The 19,288-nt window shown below is 40.9% G+C and overlaps 1 protein-coding gene across 4 annotated transcripts in view; it reads left to right on the forward strand.

Moving 5' to 3' along the window:
* The window catches only part of SSBP2 (single stranded DNA binding protein 2), a 137,207-nt gene that overhangs the window by 15,483 nt on the left and 102,436 nt on the right, over nucleotides 1-19,288 (forward strand). For all 4 annotated transcript variants that reach the window (XM_036403698.2, XM_036403699.2, XM_036403700.2 and 1 more), the window contains exon 2: nucleotides 16,897-16,969. In XM_036403698.2, the coding sequence (XP_036259591.1) occupies nucleotides 16,897-16,969 (73 nt within the window). The remainder of the gene's footprint in view (nucleotides 1-16,896; nucleotides 16,970-19,288) is intronic.

Raw genomic sequence — 19,288 nt, forward strand, 5'->3', positions numbered from 1 at the left:
TAGGCGAGCTGCTGTTGGGAGCTGTCAGTCGGCTGCTCCATGACGAGTGATGCTGCTGAGGAGCTGTGGGGCAGCACTGCCACCTCCAGAATGCTGCCTGGTCTGTGTGAGGGCCCCTCCGTGGGACTGAAGGATTAACCAAATACTAATCTTAAGCTTCTTAACACTTACTGAGAAGTCAAAATTTCATTATTTTTAATTGTTTTGTGCCAGGCTAATAGATGTTGGCATCTTGGTTGGAAATTTCTTTCCTTTTGCAAATCCAGTCCTAATAACGTTTAATTTTTTTTTTAATATATTTTGCTGACTGAATTTCCTGTGCAACTTGCTTTAAACTGCCGTGCAAGTTGCAGGGATCCTAAATAAACTGAGCAGCTGACTCATTTTTTTTTGCCATTTGTACCACTTTTTCCAGTGGTCCTTCATGAACATGGAAAGTTTTGTAAAATCCTCGCAGGAAAGGGATTTGTTACAGAAAAGCTGCAGGGAGCGACTTCAGCTCGGTGTATAAAAGTTCGGAAGTCTTGTTTTAAGCTTATATTTTAAATCTCTTAGTCTGATAATGACCAGGCCTGGTCTTGCTTTGCTGATGAGACCTGACAAGATCATCATCCATGTCATTTCATTTGTTTTCATGGCAGCCCTGGGGAGGGAAATAACTGGAGCAGGAATGAAGCTGTGCCCTCCTCCAGAGCAACTTGGCCGCAGAAAACATCAGAGACTTCAACAGATAAATATGTATTTATGTAGAACACGCACAAAAAACACGGGCATCAGCAAAACCCTTTGGCCCAGGTGGGATGAATGGGAGACAATCACCCTCCCAGGGGCCAGGTGGAGCAAGATGCCCTGGAATTTGGGGAACTCGGAGTGCTTTGTCAAACCAGTCCTTATCGAGTGTCTCCTGCTAATCTTCCATCTCCAGGTTACTGGTTTTGAAATTCAGTCCAGCTGCTGTGAAGTTGGCACCCGCCCATTGTTCGCCTCGAGGGAAGTGTGAAAAGCACCGCAGGGGGCTGATGTTCCCCCTCTCACCTGCGAAGGGCACAGGTTGCATGAGAAAGGGAGAGGCACCAGCCTCAGGAGCTGCTCTGAAAAGCTGTTTTTAGAATTAACACACAAATACTTGGAATGGAAGCATCAGGGGAACGTGTTCCTAGTTCAGGGTGGCGTGTACTGAGTGCTTCAGCTCTCGAGTGAAGTCACAAGCACCGATTTGGGAGTTGGAGGATGGAATATATTTTGTTGTTGTGGTTTAGGTTTAGTTTGAATGGGTTTTCTGGGTTTTGTGAGGATTTTTTGTTTTTTTTTTGTTTTTTTTTTTTTTCTTTTTGTTGTGTTGGTTTGGGTTCCTTTTGTTGGTTGGTTTTTTGGTTGGGTTGGGGTTTTTTGTTTGTTTTCTATGGGGGGGGGATTGTTTTGAGTGTTTTTTCATTTATTTTGAGTGGTTTTGTGGGTTTTTTGAGGTGCATGTGTTAGTTTGTGTTGAGGAGGATGATACCACCTCAGGATCTCTCCATGCCACGGTCAAATCCGCATTAGTTTTATACTCTATCCAGGCATTGGTGCTTCCATCTGTGAATAGTGCAGGTGTATGAAGTCTGTAACAGAGATTAGTAACTCTCTGAATCAAAACATCACATGCTTTATCAACATTTGTTGTGGGAACAGCTGACATATTTAAATGATAACAGTATATTTCTTCTACTGTTTTAAACGAAATAGTTTTATAGGCTTTTGAGTGAAGAAAGCAGGAAAGCACATTCAGGTCTGAGGCAAATGATGAAAAATTGCAGCCTCTCAATAACTTTACTCCTGCATTTCTGTGAGAAACAACTGCTCGCTTTTTAAAATTTCTGAAGGTTTAATAAACTTTAACAAAAATACAAGAAAAGCACTAAATAAGGAGAAATTATAGCACTGGAAGCCCCAGGCCATCCTGTGATAACAATGCTGAGGAGGCAAGGACATATTACAGTAATATAACTATACATAATCTACAAAAACTTCTCCTAACATACATATAACGTTCACCCCTTAATTGTGAGAGCCAACTATCTCATTCCTCATCTATAACAATTCCTTGTAATTATTTCAGTGATGTTGGCTAAGGACGAATATAATAAGAAATCATGGTTACTTCTTACATTTTCCTTCCAATAAACCCACTCAAAACTCTAATATTTGGATGGTTTAATGAGATCATGACTGTAGAAGTGTGCTCAAGCTCATGAACAAGCAGCACATGTTGCTTTCATTAATTCCATGTGAGGTTTTCACAAACAGGCCGGCAATGGCTCACGTTTGTTAAAGTGGATGGGTAAGATTACTAAAACAGTGAAAGGTACTGAGAAAAGTTTCCTCTGTTTCAGTTTCCTCTTCCAGGGAAGTGAGGGCATGGCAGTGACTCAAAACTTTGACTTAGATTATTAGTGTGGCATTGAGAGTTGAAGACATGAAGGGCAAGGCTGGGTTTCCTGAGGAATGTTTGTGGCCAGCGCTGGTGAGCAGCTTGTCCCAAATGTCCCCACAGGTCTGGAAGGGAGATGCAGCAGGGTCTGTCTGGCTTCTCTTTTGGGATGGCAGAGCCCTGGGATACTGCCCGGGGAGGGCCTGGAATTCCTCCCCTCTCTGGAGACATTCCAAAGCCACCTGGACATGTTCCTGGGTCAGTAATAGAGCTCTCACGGGGCTTCAGTTTGTTCTGATGGTTGATGCCCATTATAAGCTACCTTTGGAAAATATATTTTATTAAAAATTAGCTCTCCATGGCTGTTGTGCCTTCAGGGAGGATTGGAGAAATTGCAGGAATTCCCAACAGAAATAATTTCTAAAGGTAGGCTGCATGGGACTCAGATTTATGTTCCTTTCACTGTAGCAAGACTCATGTATCTCCAGATACTCCCTTTTCTCCTCATGCTGCTCCCTTTTTCCTGCAGTCCCACGTTTCTGGGGATGCAGAGAGTCTGGCAGACACCATAGAGATTAACAATTCCAAGTGCATCTTCATCTCTTGCAGTCTCACGGTTGATACAGTTCAATGTTTACCCACCTCTTGTCCCTTTTCAAGGGCATTTCATTTTGGGGTTTTTGCCATTTCCTTTGGGGCACGAGAAGCAGAGTCCCTGGGGTTAGGTTTCAGTCACAGTAATGCTTGTGCTCTCCTGGAGAGAGGAAGCAGTGAGGAGCCACTGAGTGCCCACCTCCTGAAAAGCAAGGACATTATTTAGGTCAGAAGCAGTGGGAAAGGAACACATTGTGAAATAATGAGCAGTTTTTAACTGTGCTGATCTTGCCAGCGTTGTCTTGAGGCTCCCGTTGGACTTTACAGATCTTTATCTCAGCTTTGCTTGTTCAGTTGTTATTCCCATACATATATTTTTTCCCCCACCTTAGATTGTTGCTTTGTAGCCTGAGGACACCTTCAAAGCTGTGCATCTAAAGGGACTCTGAAGGATTGGATAGCTGCATGAGAGTCCTGGAAGTGTGGTTTTCATCACCCTGGAGGGTGCTTAAGACCTTTTCAGTGACTGCAAATCCTGCGTGGGCTCGTCTTGTTGACCAAGCAGTGGAAAAACTGCATCACGTGTACAGGCATGATGGAAGCCCCAGGAAATTCTCTGCTGTGTTGGCACTTTGATTTCCTTGCTCGAAAGAGAGCAGAGGCTGCTCGTAGGGGATGTTGAAGTTCTTGCACCCCAGTGTTGTCACTACAACTGTGTTCTTTCCTGCTGCTCTCACCCCCAGCTCTGCTCCTTGAATTCTCACCTGGTACCTCTGTCCACCCAGCTCTGAGCTGTCTTGCCAAGGATCTTCAATGCCACATCATGTGTGTCATCCTGTGGTTTTTCTTCTCTATCTTTCCTAATGTTTTCTTTTACCTGAATGTTCTGTGTTAGCTCTGCTTACTTTTCCCTTACACATCTTAAAAACAACGATTAGTCTTGTCTTCATTTGTGAACTCAAAGCTTCTTTTCTCTTTTATTCAAATTACACAGTTCTTCCCTTGTCATCTATCCTGTGGGCTTCATATGGGCATGAAGTTGTTGGGTTTGTTTTCCTGTTTGCGCATCCCTGTTAGGTGAGATGATACATGGAAGGCATAATTTAGATCTGAAGAGGACATTTTATTGCTAAGGACAGGCATTTTTCACATGCACGAAGAGCAACCTTGACCATGATTTATATTTCTCGTTGACTTAAAATGGATGAGTAGTTTTGAGCTGTATGAGTTAATCTTACACTGTGAGCCTTTGTGTGATTTGTATTTTATGTTTCTTTCCTGAAGGAATCCAGACCACTGGGAGCAAGGAGTTAAACAGTCTGTGCTGTTTTATTCTTGATTAGGAATTTTTTTGCATGTGGTCTTGCTTGCAGTTCGTTCTCCTGAACATGCTCTCAGAGATGAGCAACACAGGCAACACATGTAGCACCACTGATATTTTTGGGGTTGATGTTCCACCAGTTTGCTCACATCTTGTGCTGCTCAGAAAAGACGTGTCCCATAAGGAAAATTCCATAAGGAAAATTCTGAGTTTAATCAGAAAAATGCCACAAGTTTTAGCAGTGTTACAAAGCTGTGGTTGATTACTCACTGAGCTGGAGAAAAATCCCAGAGAGAAGAGGTGCAAACAGCAGACTTGAAAACTTAGAGGGAAGTGTTGTTCCCTGTGTCTTGCCATTAAGGAACTTTCCTTGTGTTTTGCTGTGGTGTAAGGATTTGCTTTAAATTTAATGCAGTTCTCACGCAAGAAGAATTAACATTTATAGAAAAAAACTCAAACCAGTGCAGTGCCAGAAGGAGCCACAAAATGCGTTGTACATGCTAAAACTATTAACTGATTTTAATACTAAAAATATAAAGAACGTCAGCTGGTCTGAAAGAGAAGACTGACCCTCAGTTAATGTACAACATTATTTCCAAAGCTGTTGAAAACTTGAGTGGCAAAACACACAGTTTTCCTGAAATTTTCACTCTCTCCTGGGCAAACAAGGCACCCTAGGCAGCTGTGCCTGGAGTGATCTTGCTAAAAAGAGTATTTGTAGGGCACTCCAGCCTACCCAAGGTGAAAAATTAAACGTCTTCAACAGATGCATGGCGAAGGTATGAAAAAACTTCTTCTGTTGCACCTAAACATGACTTCAGTTTTGTTAGCAGTGCTATTATAACCACTTCACATAAATTTATGAGAAATTCCCTACATAGTACTGAATTCTGAGATAAACGATGAGCTGTCTTGTTTGGCTGCATTTTTATATCCCAAAATGTGTATTACTGTTAAGTTCTTTATAAGTGGGGTTTGCTTCTTAATGCAGCCGTTAAAATTCTGCAGATGCCTTCGTTGTGGGAGTAAAGGCCAGTCCAGTCATGCTTTATAGTAAGAGTACATTTATAAATTGTTTATAGAGGGCTAATAAATAATTAATGTCTGTTATTAAACAGGTTACAGGCATGAAGAGTGTGTATTATGTATGGCAGTAAGCACACAGTAGAAGGTGTTAAAGACAGTGTTTTGTCTAACTGCCGTCCTAAAATCCATAACAAATGACCCTTTGTTAAAATATATATTAAACATTTGATTTACTCAATGCAGATTTATAAATACTTTATAGTTAGTACTAAATATAATTCCAGGACTTGACTCCAGCCTTGTAGTAAAACCCTGCTGAGGAGGGAATGGCTTTTTGAGGTGAAATCGAAATCCAGAGCTGTGAACGCCTGGTGCTGTGCTGAAAAGCTGTCTTTTTGTCATATACTACTAAAATAATATTTAAAAAAAATAATATGTGTTTTCTAAATAGACACAGGACTGAGTCAAGCGTCAGTAATTTGGAAGATAAAGCACAGTATTTCAACTTAAATACAAGATTTAGATTCAAGTCTTAGTTTGAGTCATGATGAGAGTAAAAAATGGTATTCCTAATGAAAAATAATTTCCGAGTTTAAACAGAAAGTTACATTTTCTTTATTTTTGGTTTTAATGCAGCCATCTGCTGATGCTAATAAAAATGCTGCATTTAATGCAGATTTCTGTATGTATGTACAATTTCTTATGAGATCTGTTTCTGGTTTTACCTTTTGGAGAGGAGAGAAACTTTTGTAGGTACATTATACATAGTACTGAATTAATATGACAGATATATTGTGAAGCTTTTTTTTCAGTCATAGGTCTTTGTGGTATGCCTTTCCTTGTCCTTTTATCTTTGATGGTAGCTGGTTGGTTTTGTTCATTTCAGATATAGTCTGTTTTTTTTGTTTCAGTCTGTCTCCACTAGATGTGAGACAGAACTGAAGGATATTCCCCACTTAGCTGAGAGCTGAAATTTTTGTGTTTTTTTTTACTCTGTTCAATATCAAATGAACAGTTAATGCAGAAACAGGAGAGTTCCTTAGTAAATCATAAGTGTTGATTTTCTTTCCACTTTAATGCTATTCACTGCAAGTTTAATACCTTTTTCTTCACTCAAGAGTTTTTGCAGTTGTTTAGAATCCTGCATCAATACTTCTTTTTGAAAAAGAGCATATTACAGTTTGATTCACAATTTTTCTTCATAAAAGCTTTTTATAGCATAAACATAGTTTCACTGAGATTTGAAAATTATGCATTGTAAAACTGAAGTGGTCCTGCCTGAAAAAATCTGTCCTCTTCCTTTCTGTGTATAAAAGATGAAACAGGGAGGCATAAATGGATTTATTTGTATATGCTGATAAAAATACATAGTTGGTAGAAAGAGGAGAAGGTTCTTAACAGGCTTTAGTTCATCAGTTGGTGCTGGAGGTGTGTTGTGCAAAATCTTTGGTGGAGTCTTGGAGCATCTGCGTCCCCTGTCCCACCGCTGGCAGTACCAGAGGCAACGCTGGCAGGCTGCAGAGGAAGCAGAAAGACTCTTTCCCCTTCCTTCTGCAGGTAGGAGTCTTGGTGAAGATGAGGGTCAGCAAAGCAAGTCCCCGTTCTCTGCTGTTGGTAATTGCCATGTGCCCACTTCTTACACCCAAATCTGCTTTTGAGAGTTTCCAGAGTAATTCAAGATTAGCTTCTCTTTTACTGCTGAGAAACAGGGAAAATGAAGAAAGGAGGATAAAGGCAATAAATGAAGCACGGAATAGCAGTGTAATTATTGCAATGTGCTTGGAAGTGCCCCAGGCCAGGTTGGACAGGGCTTGGAGCAGCCTGGGACAGTGGAAAGTGCCCCTGCCCATGGCAGGGGGAAACAGGATGAGTTTTAAGGTCTCTTCCAACCCAAACCATTCCATGAATCTGGTATTCTATGTGTGTACTTTTGTGGCTTAAGAGCAGAATCTCTTTAATACCACATAAATATCTCAAGTCAATTTCAGGTGGTGTGTAAACAGCATCCTAAATACAAATATTTGCTGAATCTTAATATTCTATTCATATTTAACTGAGAAGTGAAAAACACATGGAAGTTGTGCAAGTTTGTTTTTTTTTTTCCTAATGAACTTTTCTGTGTCCTCAAGCGGTTCAATCAGAATTCTTTAAAATGTCACTGAGAAGAAATGAAAAATTGTGCTCAGGCAGGAGTTTGCTCATGAACAAAAAGCAAACTGGTGTTTATATTTAATAAAACATTTTTGATTTCATTTTGAAGGTATATTATTTTTGCACTATTATTACAGAGGATTTTTACATAAAATAGTTCATCATTCATGATATATTGGTAAATATTTCTGAAGCTCTCCTTAGAAAAACTGACCACAGTTCTTGCATGGAGCTCACCAGTATTTTTAAACCGTAAACCTTTGACTCCATTAAGACATTTTCACTATGTTTTTCCTTTTGATCACAGCTGGGAGTTTTATGTACTTCTTTGCTGTGCCTGGAGTGGCACGGATGGTGATCCCCAGGGGTTTTGGTTCTTGGAATTGTTGTGCAGTGGCTGTGGTCAGGTATTGGCTCAGTCAGGCACATTAATTGGGCTGCGGTGTTGGGGCACATCACCTCCCTGACGTGTACACTTCTAGAACCTTAAATTGTCTGGCTGTGAGGAGCCCATCTGGATTTTTTTTTCCTTATTTTTTTTTATACCTTTTTTGTTTTCCTTCCTCTCATTTTTATTCTGCTCCCCCCACCCCTTTCTTTTTAAACTTAATTTATTTATATTCTTATTTACACTTTTCAGTGCCAACTTCTGGCATCCTAAAACCTGTCCATGCCCTGTTGAAATCTCCTATTTGCCTGTCTACCTGCTGCAGAAATTGCATTTTGGCAACGTGACATTGATTTATATCCTGCATTTCTTGTCCTGCCTGCCTGTGAAGTTATCCGTGACGTTAACTTAGTAACTGAATCCAGTTTGGATTAGAGTATTCTAGTAACACATACTTAAGAAAATAAAGAATTTTGTGTTTTCCCCTGTAAACCAAGTGTAAGGCAACCCTTTTTGAACTGAGTATGTCATGTACAGAAGTGCATTTACAACTATTAAGAGTGGAACTACCACTCTTAATTGGGTCCTGCACTTGGTAGAACTGGAGTCTTCTGCATGCTTATGCCCTTGAAATTTTGATTTAGAATAAGTGCACAGTTGGAGACTGTGTGACAAATGTTTTGCCTCTTTTCCCCGTTTCGTAAAAAATCTCTGTGTCAGTTCTTCTACCAAACATCACCTGTCAGTGCAGAATCAAAAACTTCCCATCCATTTTCTTTTGTATCTGGTTTCTTCCTTTCAAACAGTAGCCAGTGGTAGCAATTTGGAGAGCTGGCATTCAGATTTTCTAGACTATTAGTCAAACATTTGGTAGTAGAAATTCAGTACTGCAAGGCTTTATTATTGCTGAGGCTTTTTAAAGTTTGGGGGTTTCTAATGTGTGGATAAACTCTTTGTGCTCCTGATTTTCAAATACCTTCCTCTTGTTGCTGGGATTCTTTGTTTGGAAAGTATTCTTACTATAAAAAGATTGTGGGAGGATATAGAAAACCGCTATGGCTTTTTTATGACCGGCATTTCAAAGGGAAGGTGTTTCTGGTAACTTCCAGTTCAGAGTCTAAGAAAATTTTCTGTAAAGTTGTAAAATACACATATTTGGGTATTAAACCATCCCCTGGGCAGTCTGAGAGGAGAGGAGGCTCAGCAAAGTCATCATGTGTGAGGTGTAGCTCAGGTTGTGTGCTCCAGTTTATCTGGAGATGTTGCTGAGTGGAAACATTGAGTAATTGGGGGGGTCTTGGCCGATCCTTCTGGGCCATGGTCCAGAGCAGCAAGGGACTGGGGGAGCAGCAAAGGACTCCCTCCAGCTCCCTCTGTCAGCCAGGGCTGGGCACGAGGAGCAGGCAAGGGTGTAAATCCCTGGAGCAGGGTGGCTGGATGTGCGGGGTGGAGATTGAGCAGGTGAGAGCCCAGACAGATGTGCGGGGTGGAGGTTGAGCAGGTGAGAGCCCAGACAGATGTGCGGGGTGGAGGTTGAGCAGGTGAGAGCCCAGACAGATGTGCGGGGTGGGGGCTCAGCAGGTGAGAGCCCAGCCAGATGTGCCGGGGCTCAGCGGGCAGGAGTGGCTCTGGCCAGAGCAGGCTGTGTGCAGCTCTCCCGTGGGTGCAAGCCACGGTGATTTGAGGAGAAATCTGCACTTCAAGCGTTGCACATCCAGTTCAGGTGTGCTGAGAAGCTGCCACAGGTGTGCTTGCCCTCACACACAGACACCTTCTGCTGCTGTTTTGCTTTTGTTTTGTAGGGAAATGCCTTGAGTTCCTCCACCTCAGTCCCCAGTGCAGAACTCGCCACCCAGCACGGGTGGCAGTCTCAAAGCCACGGGTGGTGGTTTGTTCCCAGGAACAGCAGCACAACTCCCTGTTTTGAGGGGGAAACTTAATGGTTCCAGGGAGAGGCTCAGTTGTCATCTACTGATCCAAATACTTGAGTGGTGTTAATATTGCTGCGTGATTTTACTTTCTTCATTGCTGTTGTAGTCTTTTCTTGTATCACTGATGAGTTTTTGGCAGCGGCCAGAGTAACCTCTCACTATCTCCTATTTGTCTTCCATTGATATTTACCATCAGTTTTTAAAATTTAGCCTGAGGCACCTGATGCTTGTCTTGCATTTCTTTTCTCCAGGTTATGTGTTTTTCTGAAGAAAGTCTGTCCTCCAGTTCCCTGAATTTCTTTGACTTCTGAGGTCTGATAGCTTCACTCTTATCATGTCAGAATGATACTCTCTCCAGAAGAAAATTTTACTGCTTCATAATAAGTCATACAAATTACTTTCCACCATTACTTTTTAGGTAGATACTCAGGGAATTTCATCTTGTGTGTCACCATCCCAGATGATTCCCATAAAATTCATGAGGTGACTCGTTACTGTCTCTTCAGGGCGTCCTACCAAGCTCTCAGTGCAGAGTTTGCATTTTACAGTCTGAACACATAACTGGAGCTTGCAGTGAGTAGGGGCAATGGCACAGTCTGCATTTAACATCTGCATCTGGGTTTTACCAGGATCTGCTGTAAAAGAGGAATAAACTCTTTTGCCCAGCATTATTGGTGACACTTACAAGGGAGACCAGCAGTCCAACCCTAAATATCCTGGGGTTCTTTGGACAGGATATTAAATGTACATTCTCTGAGAAGGGCTGGGAAGGCTACCAGCAAAACCATGTCCATGTAGGAGCCAGATGCTCAGAAACACTGATTTCTTTGTATGAATGAAAATCAAATTAGGTGCTGCTTGCTCAGTGAGGCTGGTGGGCACTGCATGTCCAGGCAGTGCTGATCCAGCTCACCCCTGGGGAGCTGCTCTGTGCATTCCTGCTCCCTCCTCCTCCTCCTCAGCTTTCTCCAGGGGATGCTGTAGCCAGTTTTTTTTTTTACTCAGAGCAAGCAGCTGCTTCAGGAACAGCTGTAATATTTTAAGATGTCATATATCCATAAGTAATTCTGTGATTTTAAAGCTTTAGAGTTTGCGTTTTGGTGAGGACTGTGTCTCTGCTTTGCTCTCTGATTGTGATTCTCTCCATGCCAGTTCTGTGCTGCTGCCTTTGCTTACTGCCAGGTCATGGCATTTAACTCATTAAGTACAGGAAATTTTATACCAGGGATCAAATACCATGTAAAAACCCATTACTATCCCATTGAAAGCAGCAGGGAAGACCAAGGTTACCACCTTTACTATCAGGAAGAGGTGGAACCTCAAGTATTTTTATTAAAGTCTCAGCTTACACTTTAAAATGTATTTTGTCAGGTAGCTATTTTTTAACTACCATTTGGAATATTTTATAATTATGGTAAGTTGTGTAGTTTATATGGGTTAAGCCAAAGAAACTACTTAGAGACTTTAAAAATCAGTATGTTTTCATAAAATGTATTACTTTTTTTCCCTAACCGTGGACTAGGAAGCCTGTGAAACTACTGGAAATCTTGAGGAATATATATGCCAAACACAGGTGTAAAAATGACAGTTTTTAAATTTGAAATTCTGGAGGTCATCAAGAAAACTTGCCTTTTGATGAAATATTTGGGAATCGATGGGAATTGTCCCAGTCAAGTTGGAGCCTTCAGAAGAGTGTTTTGATTCTTCAGTAATCTGGATCTGTAGTAATTTCTACAAGCTGAGTCCTGAGACAAAAAACTAATATGAAATTCAGCCAGAGTCAGATAAAGGCAATGTGGGGAAGGCTGCAGTGTGACAGCACAAACCAAGACATCCTTAGCTGATGAAAATATGTAAAACTGTGCAATTAAGTGCTTGTGGGGGAGACTGCAGACACTACCACGGCACGCATCTCTGATCTTTCCCAAAAGATCAGTGCATACCAAATATCTATTCAGTGTTTAGTTACACACTGGTGCTCAACTTAACATGTGGCTGGAAATGGCTGTGCCAGTGTTTGAAGTCTGCAGGAGTTCAAGTAGCAAAAGTGTGTGAAATGAGGACATACATACCCAAAGAAAGGTGAGCTGCAGGTATGTGGGTGAACTGAATAACCCTGCTGTTGTTTATTGAGCTATCAGAGCAGTAACCAAGGGGAGGGTGGGCTCACTTCAGGAGGCTAGTTTTTGGGACGTCTTGTAGGGAGGGGGTCAAGGGGAAAAGAGACCAGAGGTGGGTCTGCCTGCTGGCAGAGAGCTGTGCTGGGTGAAGGCTCTCTCTGTCTGTGAAACTGGGGTGAACAAAGAGAAGGATCAGCTCTTTTGGGAAGCACCACCAGGCCCCCATTCCTCACAGCACTGGCCGTTGCTTGGATGAATGCAAAGAAAGTGTTCTCTGCTTTGTGCAGAGAGAGGGAGGAATAGCTGGGTGTGGGTCACGTTGAACACATTTGACACTGGCTGTGTTTGCAAGGCAGTGCAGGAGCTCTCAGGGCACTCCAGTGCCAGGAAAACATCGAGGATCTGTTTCTTCAACCAGTGCTTGTGTTCCATTCAGTACCTGTTCCTAAGAGCAGCGCTCAGACTGCTGATGGGACGCAGGGCACTCACAGTGACACAGATCATTCCTGAGCTGGGAGAGGGAGCGGTGGAGTGGCCTAAGTGGAGCCTCTTGGCAAGGGCAGCCTGCTGGCTCAGGCTGAACTGCCCAAAATCTCAGTGGTGTGTGGGATGTGTGCAGGGAAATCCCTGCAGCCTCCAGGCCCTTCGTGGAGCTGCCTAAGCACAGGGAAAAGGTTTCATGGACTCCTCAGGTAGTGCTTGAATTTGATCGAAAACCATGGCTTATCTGGTCTCTTGTCCTGTCTTCTCTCAGGTGGGTGGTGGACAGCAGACTGAATCATGTAAATGAGTAGAAAAAAATATATATATACACATATATATATATATATATATATATTTTAAATTTTAATATATAATATATAATATAGTGAGATGAGTAGAAAAATATATATACACACATATATATACATATATATGTGTGTATATATACATTATTATACATATATTATATATATGTATATTATATATATAATATATATTATATATATGTATATTATATATGTATATTATATATACACACATATATAAATATAAATATGTATAATATATAATATAATATATAAATATATATAAACATATAAATAAAATAAATGAATAAATAAATATACATACACATATATCCATATCAAAAATATATTAAAAATAAATACTTAGGAACAAATTATATTACCATATAAATATGCTGAAAACAGGGAGAGAGAAGGAGCAAAAAATTATGGTCAGTATGACCAAGTAGGCCAGAAAGCTTGGTTTGGCATATTAAATAAATTCCTTAGAAGGATTGATTACCGGCGTTTGTTGAAATTTGGTAAAAGCAGCTTGCCTTCAGGAGCTTTGGAACAGGTTTTAAAGTACTGAATTAGTGGAGTCAAGAAAATTTGTTCAGAAAAAAACCCGCTTAAAACACACGCTAAGATTCAGTGGTACTTGCTCTTGTTTTAGAGAATGGGATTTGTAATTTGAATGTGAGATGAGTGAGATTCCTAGGATTTGAAATGAAATACGGATTTGAACTGAAGTCTATAAACATTCTTGAAAACCACAGAAAAGCTACTTCTCTGAGCAGAGTAGTAATTTGGGAATACATGAGGTCTTCTGAAACATGGAGAGTAACATTTAAGATCTCTTCTATCTGAAGTTGCTTTGCATTCTTGCTCAGCTGCTTCACTCAGACTTACAATTATGTATGGATATTGATTTTCTAGTTCTTTAATTACTGTTTGGAACCCACCAAAAGTTAAATGGATGGCGTGCCATATGCTGAACTCTCCATACAGGAAGAGTTTTCAAAAAATTACGTCTTAACAATCTAAAAATGTTATAAATATATCTTGGTGATGTTCAGAACTGGAACATTCCCATTATAGATACTTTATTTTTTTGCATCCAGCATCAGATGTTAGCAGCATAAAGGCTCTGGGTGACGGAGGAAGTGGTGGGAACACTTGTGTGATGTGCAGTCTTAGGCTTTTGGTTTGGAATTGGGTGAGTTCACCATGTTTCCATCAATGGAAACAGCGCTGCATGGCTTGAGTTGTAAGTTCTCATTAGGCTAATTGCATCTCCCCATCTTTAAAATGTAGGAATGCAATTTCCACGTCACAGTTAGAGGAATTACTGTTTATTTCCTGGTAGTATTCTGATAAATGCTTGACTTGAACTACTTAAGTGGTTCTTTTCTGTGGAATTCAGTAGCTGCTTGTGGGATGTAGGAATGCCTTGTCCAATTAGAGCAGGAACTTCAGGCAAAGTGCACCAGGTTAGCAACATGAGTCAGACAGTAACCTTTTTTGTTTGTTAATGGAGCGACTGTATCATCAGGGTACAGATGAATATGTGCTGTAATTGTCTTGGCAGGGAGGGGGAAGCTCTGGCCTGTGTCATGTCTTTAACAGAAATTACTGCAGCATTGTCATAAATTGATTGGAAATATTTTTTCTTCACATTACTCATGGGATGTCAACAAGTATGCAAATGTGAAAATTCAACATATGTCTGCTCGCTGCTTCTGCACGGTTTCTCACACCAGTTTAATGAGTAAAAACTGTCTTTTTTTAAAATGTCACTTCAAACTCAAGTCTTCTGGTGTTGAAGACCACCTCACTAATACTGTCTTAGTCTTGTGACAGGATGTGAAATAGTTCATTAATTTGTTCATTGTACACACTTGAACTGTAGCTTGGCTTTTGTCTTTTCTGTTCCTCGCCTGTGGTTACAGTTTGTAATTTTGGTATTCCTCCTTGTTAAACAGTGTTGCACCTTTTTGGGCGTCTCTGCTGTCTTTCCCCAGAGCATCAGTTTCCCGTTGATCCTTCCTTGTGACACAGTGAAACCTTAGTATGTCTCTTTTGATCTCTTCGGTGAATGCATTTATTTCCGAATGAACCCATAACATTGTTACATTCTGTAAAGGCTTCCTGAGAGCGCAATTACAAGGGCTGGGGCAGCCATGCAGACGTAGGAGGACCCCACGGGGTTATTCTGTGCTGTGCTCCTGTCCCACATTTGTTGGTGAGACTGGCCCCAGCCCTCCTGGCACAACCCTTGGCAGTCTGGGGTTTACCACAGCTGGATCAACCCGGAAGCCTAAAGCCTTCTGCTGAAACGTGCCACATTTACCCTCCACGCACTCATTAAACACCATTTCATTGCGCTGCTGGTTTGTTTAGCCCAAGAGGTAACAGCATTTACACAGAGAGGTCAGCAGCTAGCACCGTGCTTAATTCGCACATTCTGTGTGTTTAGGTGAAAAGTTTTAGGGTGGTCTTGTTGCGATGCTGAAATACCTTGTGTTTTTGGAGTGGTGACAGTGGGGACAGGCAGGGATGTTGGGCTGTGCGGGAGCACTCTGAGGGCACCCCAGAGTCCTGAGAGGAGGCACAAACCTCTGTGGGTATTAAAGCCTTGTGCTGTCAGCGTGGGCATTGATGTGCCCGGTGTGCCAAAGCTTTCAGTCGGTGGCAGAGCCGTGGGGGTGCTGTAACCCCCCGCAGCAAACCCAGGGTTTGTGCTGCTCCGCCTTCCTTCACGGGGCAGGAAGGATGTGATCACACAAACCCTTTTATCTGGACTGCAGGCTTCATGTTTGGATAAGAACAAAAAAGGGACTCTCATAAGACAAATGAGGTGCTTTAAAGCATTACTGGGTATTCAGGATGTATGGGCTGTGGCAGAAAAGTGTTTCTTCTCTGTCTCTTACATCTGTCTTAGATTTAGTCTACAACATTTATAGCTTAAAATTTGCATGGTAGTTGAACTGAGAAGAATTAAGCCAACTCTTAAGAAATCCTCTCTCCCCACAGTACTTAGAGAGTTCAAACTAAAACCACTCATATGTTTGAATTATATATATTTAATCTGAGAAAAAAGTACATCTTTGCTTTTGAAGTTGGACAGAGAGTAAAGTAATATGTGCATGTATTGCATGTACAAAGTACAAACAACTAGTGAAAACCATTTTTGGGGAAGGTCTCTCTGAGATTTTAAAATTTCACACTTGATAGGTCACGGCAATAATTACTGCTCCAGCAGAGCCTTGATGACAGTGATCACACAGAACATGGCATAGGGTTTTGAAGAGGAAGACAGATCCTCTCCCTCTCTTCTTTGTGTAGCCGTCTACAAGTTTTTGGAAATTAATAGGGAGAATAGTCAAAATAAGAATTGCTGTGTATTACTACATGCATTCAAATACATTTAACTTCTTAAAAACAGTGCAGGTAGCAAATATAAGAGACATTCTCCTTCTCCTTCTCCTTCTCCTTCTCCTTCTCCTTCTCCTTCTCTTCTCCTCCTCCTTTTCCTTCTGAACAGCCTGGAGGCTTGCAGACGGACAAACAGGAAGCTCTGGGGAATCATCTGGAGCTGTGGCAGTCATTTGTAGCTCTGCTGCCACCAGAGCCCAGGTCTGGATGAATTTCAGGATCTGTTTTCCCTTTGCTGCAGAGCTGTGGTTGTTTGGCCATGGATCTAGGCTGCCATCGCTTCTCCTGATGCAGCCTGAAGTTTCCATGTTTTTTGGAAAAACCACAGGGCTATTTTTCAAGAGTGCTAACAGCTTGACACATTCCACATGCTAAAAAAGCTGACCTGGAAAAGCAATCAGTGACGCTGTATGAATATATTGTATTTACAGTAAGCATGCTCACCCAGAGCAGCACTGGGTCACTGGTTAGCTCACTAGGCACTTGTCCAAATATTAAAAATGTTGACATTAAGTAATTTGGGGGCTTAATAATGTTTTAATTAATGACTATTTAAACACCTCTGGTCAGATTGACCTGCATGTCTAGTTGAACAATTCTGGTAGAGGTAATAGATTTGGCACTTCATTACTTTGTGGTTTGTGGAAGGCAGTGGGGCATATCTCAAACTTGTGATAATCCTTTATTTCTGAAAAAGAGGAGCAAACAAATGCACAATACTAAATATTGTCCTTTCTGTTTATTTTTCAGATTAGCACTGTACGTATATGAATATCTGCTCCATGTAGGAGCACAGAAATCAGCTCAGACATTTTTATCAGAGGTGAGTTTTTTACATGATTTCCGAGGGCCTGCAAGTGAAATAAATATGATTTGGTCTAAAATAAGAGCAGTGAAAACCTTGGGTATCAGTTTGCCTCAATCCGCTGTTCCTTATTCTCCAGAACCCAGTTTGCCATATCATTTTACATGATCTTGTGTGACTGTTTTTGCTGTGGTTTGTAATCCCCATTCTACACTGGGGAAGATTAATCTATTTTCTCTAATAAGTGGGCATGCTGGAGAACACTTCAATGGTACTCAGTTTTGATGACCTTTTAACTTACTATTGATATCTCCAATTGTGAACGATGGGCCCTTCTAAATGTATTTTACATCCCACTGTCATACACTATCAGTTCTTCTCTGAAGCACTGCTGATCTCTCTGTGCTCTCACCATGCTTTTAACCACTTCACTTCTTTTCATCTGTTGAATCAATGAGGGCCACAACCACTTAGGTCCTGCTTTTTTAAACACTTTCAACTGCTAATGGAATTTTTACCTTTACACAGTAGTTTTGGGGTTTTTTTTAAGAGTCTTTTCAAAGGCTTTGTATGCATCTTGTGAAGGTTGAAGTAAATTGTGTCTCATCAGCATTTTACTTTTGCCCTAGGATACAAATGTATGCTGAACACATTGAAGTCTTCTGGGTTTATTATGGTTTTTAATCTTTGACAAGAACATACAAGATAATAGCAACAACAACAACAATATCAATAACTAATAATAATAACAATAGCATAGTAGTAGTAATAATAGGAATAGTGAGCAGAAGTTGGGAAAAAACAGGCAAGATATTGTCCTAGGAAAATTTGCTGCTTTAACTGATCCTCCTCCAAAAGCTAATTAAATTATTATGCTGATGATGACATTTTGGAGATGGAAGAGGAGAAAATGAAAATCCAGAGAGTTGTTTGTGATATTCACACAAAACTGACAAAGCACAGATAAGGAAAAAGGGTAGAATTGTAGTAGGACTGGTTTACATTTATAATAAAGCATGTTTTTGACAATTGTTTTATCTCTGTGGTAAAACATTGGAAAAATAAGAGAAAATAATGTAGAGTATCATCTTGGCTTTTCCAAGACAGCTGTCATTTGTAAATAATGCATTGCACAAGGTAAATTTTGCTCACTTTGTTTTTATGATGTTTTTTCAAAATGAACAGTTGGCAGAAGCATAGCTGGTATGACATCTGGATTTCCTGAAAACATTAAATACCGTGTCTTGAAACTCAGCTTTTAGAACTAATTTAGTCTTGAGTTACAGAGAAGCTCTCAGGTCTGAACACTGAAACATAAGGATATATCAAATCTTCAAAAGTAAGACTTGTACTCATCAAGAGGTGGTAAACACAGGTCAGGGACAATGAGTAGTGCACAGAGTGGGTATGAGGTACGAGCTGTGAGTTTATTTATTTCCCTCACTAATTAGCAGTGCAGGAGGGTAAATGTGCTGGCAGTTCTTGTGAATGGCTCTGTGGCTGCTGGGCTGGAGGCTCTCTCAGTTTGGGTGGGTTTCATTTCTAAGTTAAACAGTTGAGGTTAACTCTAAAGCTGAGTGTTGGGGCTTAAAAGAAGAGCACACACAGATTGTCTGAGCTGTAGGGCAGCCAGTGGTGTCTAAAGGTTAAGAGCCCTCTCTCACAGATCTGCCAGGGACTGTGACTCAGGGGAATGGAACCACATTAAAGGAAAATAGAAGTTGGACATCCATGAATCCACTGTGATACTCTGGAACTTAGGGATGGTTGTCCTGAGCATCCCCATGTTTTTGTCATGCTTTTGTGTCTAGTTTGACTTTTGTATGCTTCTCTTGAAGACCTGATCCTTATCCCACATATTTTGTATCCTGGAAATCAGATTCCAGCCTCAGATAATTCCATTACCCTGGCTGGACCTGGTTGGTGGGCATTTCCCAGTTAATCATTCCCTGTCTATGAGCTCAATCACACTTGACAATGAAGATTTTTTTTTCATAAATAATAATTCTTCATAAGTCCCATTGATCAGACAGACTGCATCTGCTGTTAGACATGAGTACGGGTATTTAAAACAAAACAAAACAAAAATCCTTTAAAAGCGTCCCAAACTTCCACATTCCCTTCAGTTTCCTCCTCCCAGTCAGTTTCTCAAGATGACATATGTCCCAGGAGCCACTGAAGACCTGAACTGGGTAATTTCCTCACCAGGCCCTGCTTTGAAGAAAACAATCACTGCTTAGACATAATGTGGGTGTTCTTCACAGACATAATTTTTACTGCTAAGCGAATGAAATTTCTGCTTCAGGAACCCCTTTTTCATGCTGGTTGTACAATGCA

This window comes from Molothrus ater, chromosome Z (assembly GCF_012460135.2).
Source record: "Molothrus ater isolate BHLD 08-10-18 breed brown headed cowbird chromosome Z, BPBGC_Mater_1.1, whole genome shotgun sequence".
Lineage (NCBI taxonomy): Eukaryota > Metazoa > Chordata > Aves > Passeriformes > Icteridae > Molothrus > Molothrus ater.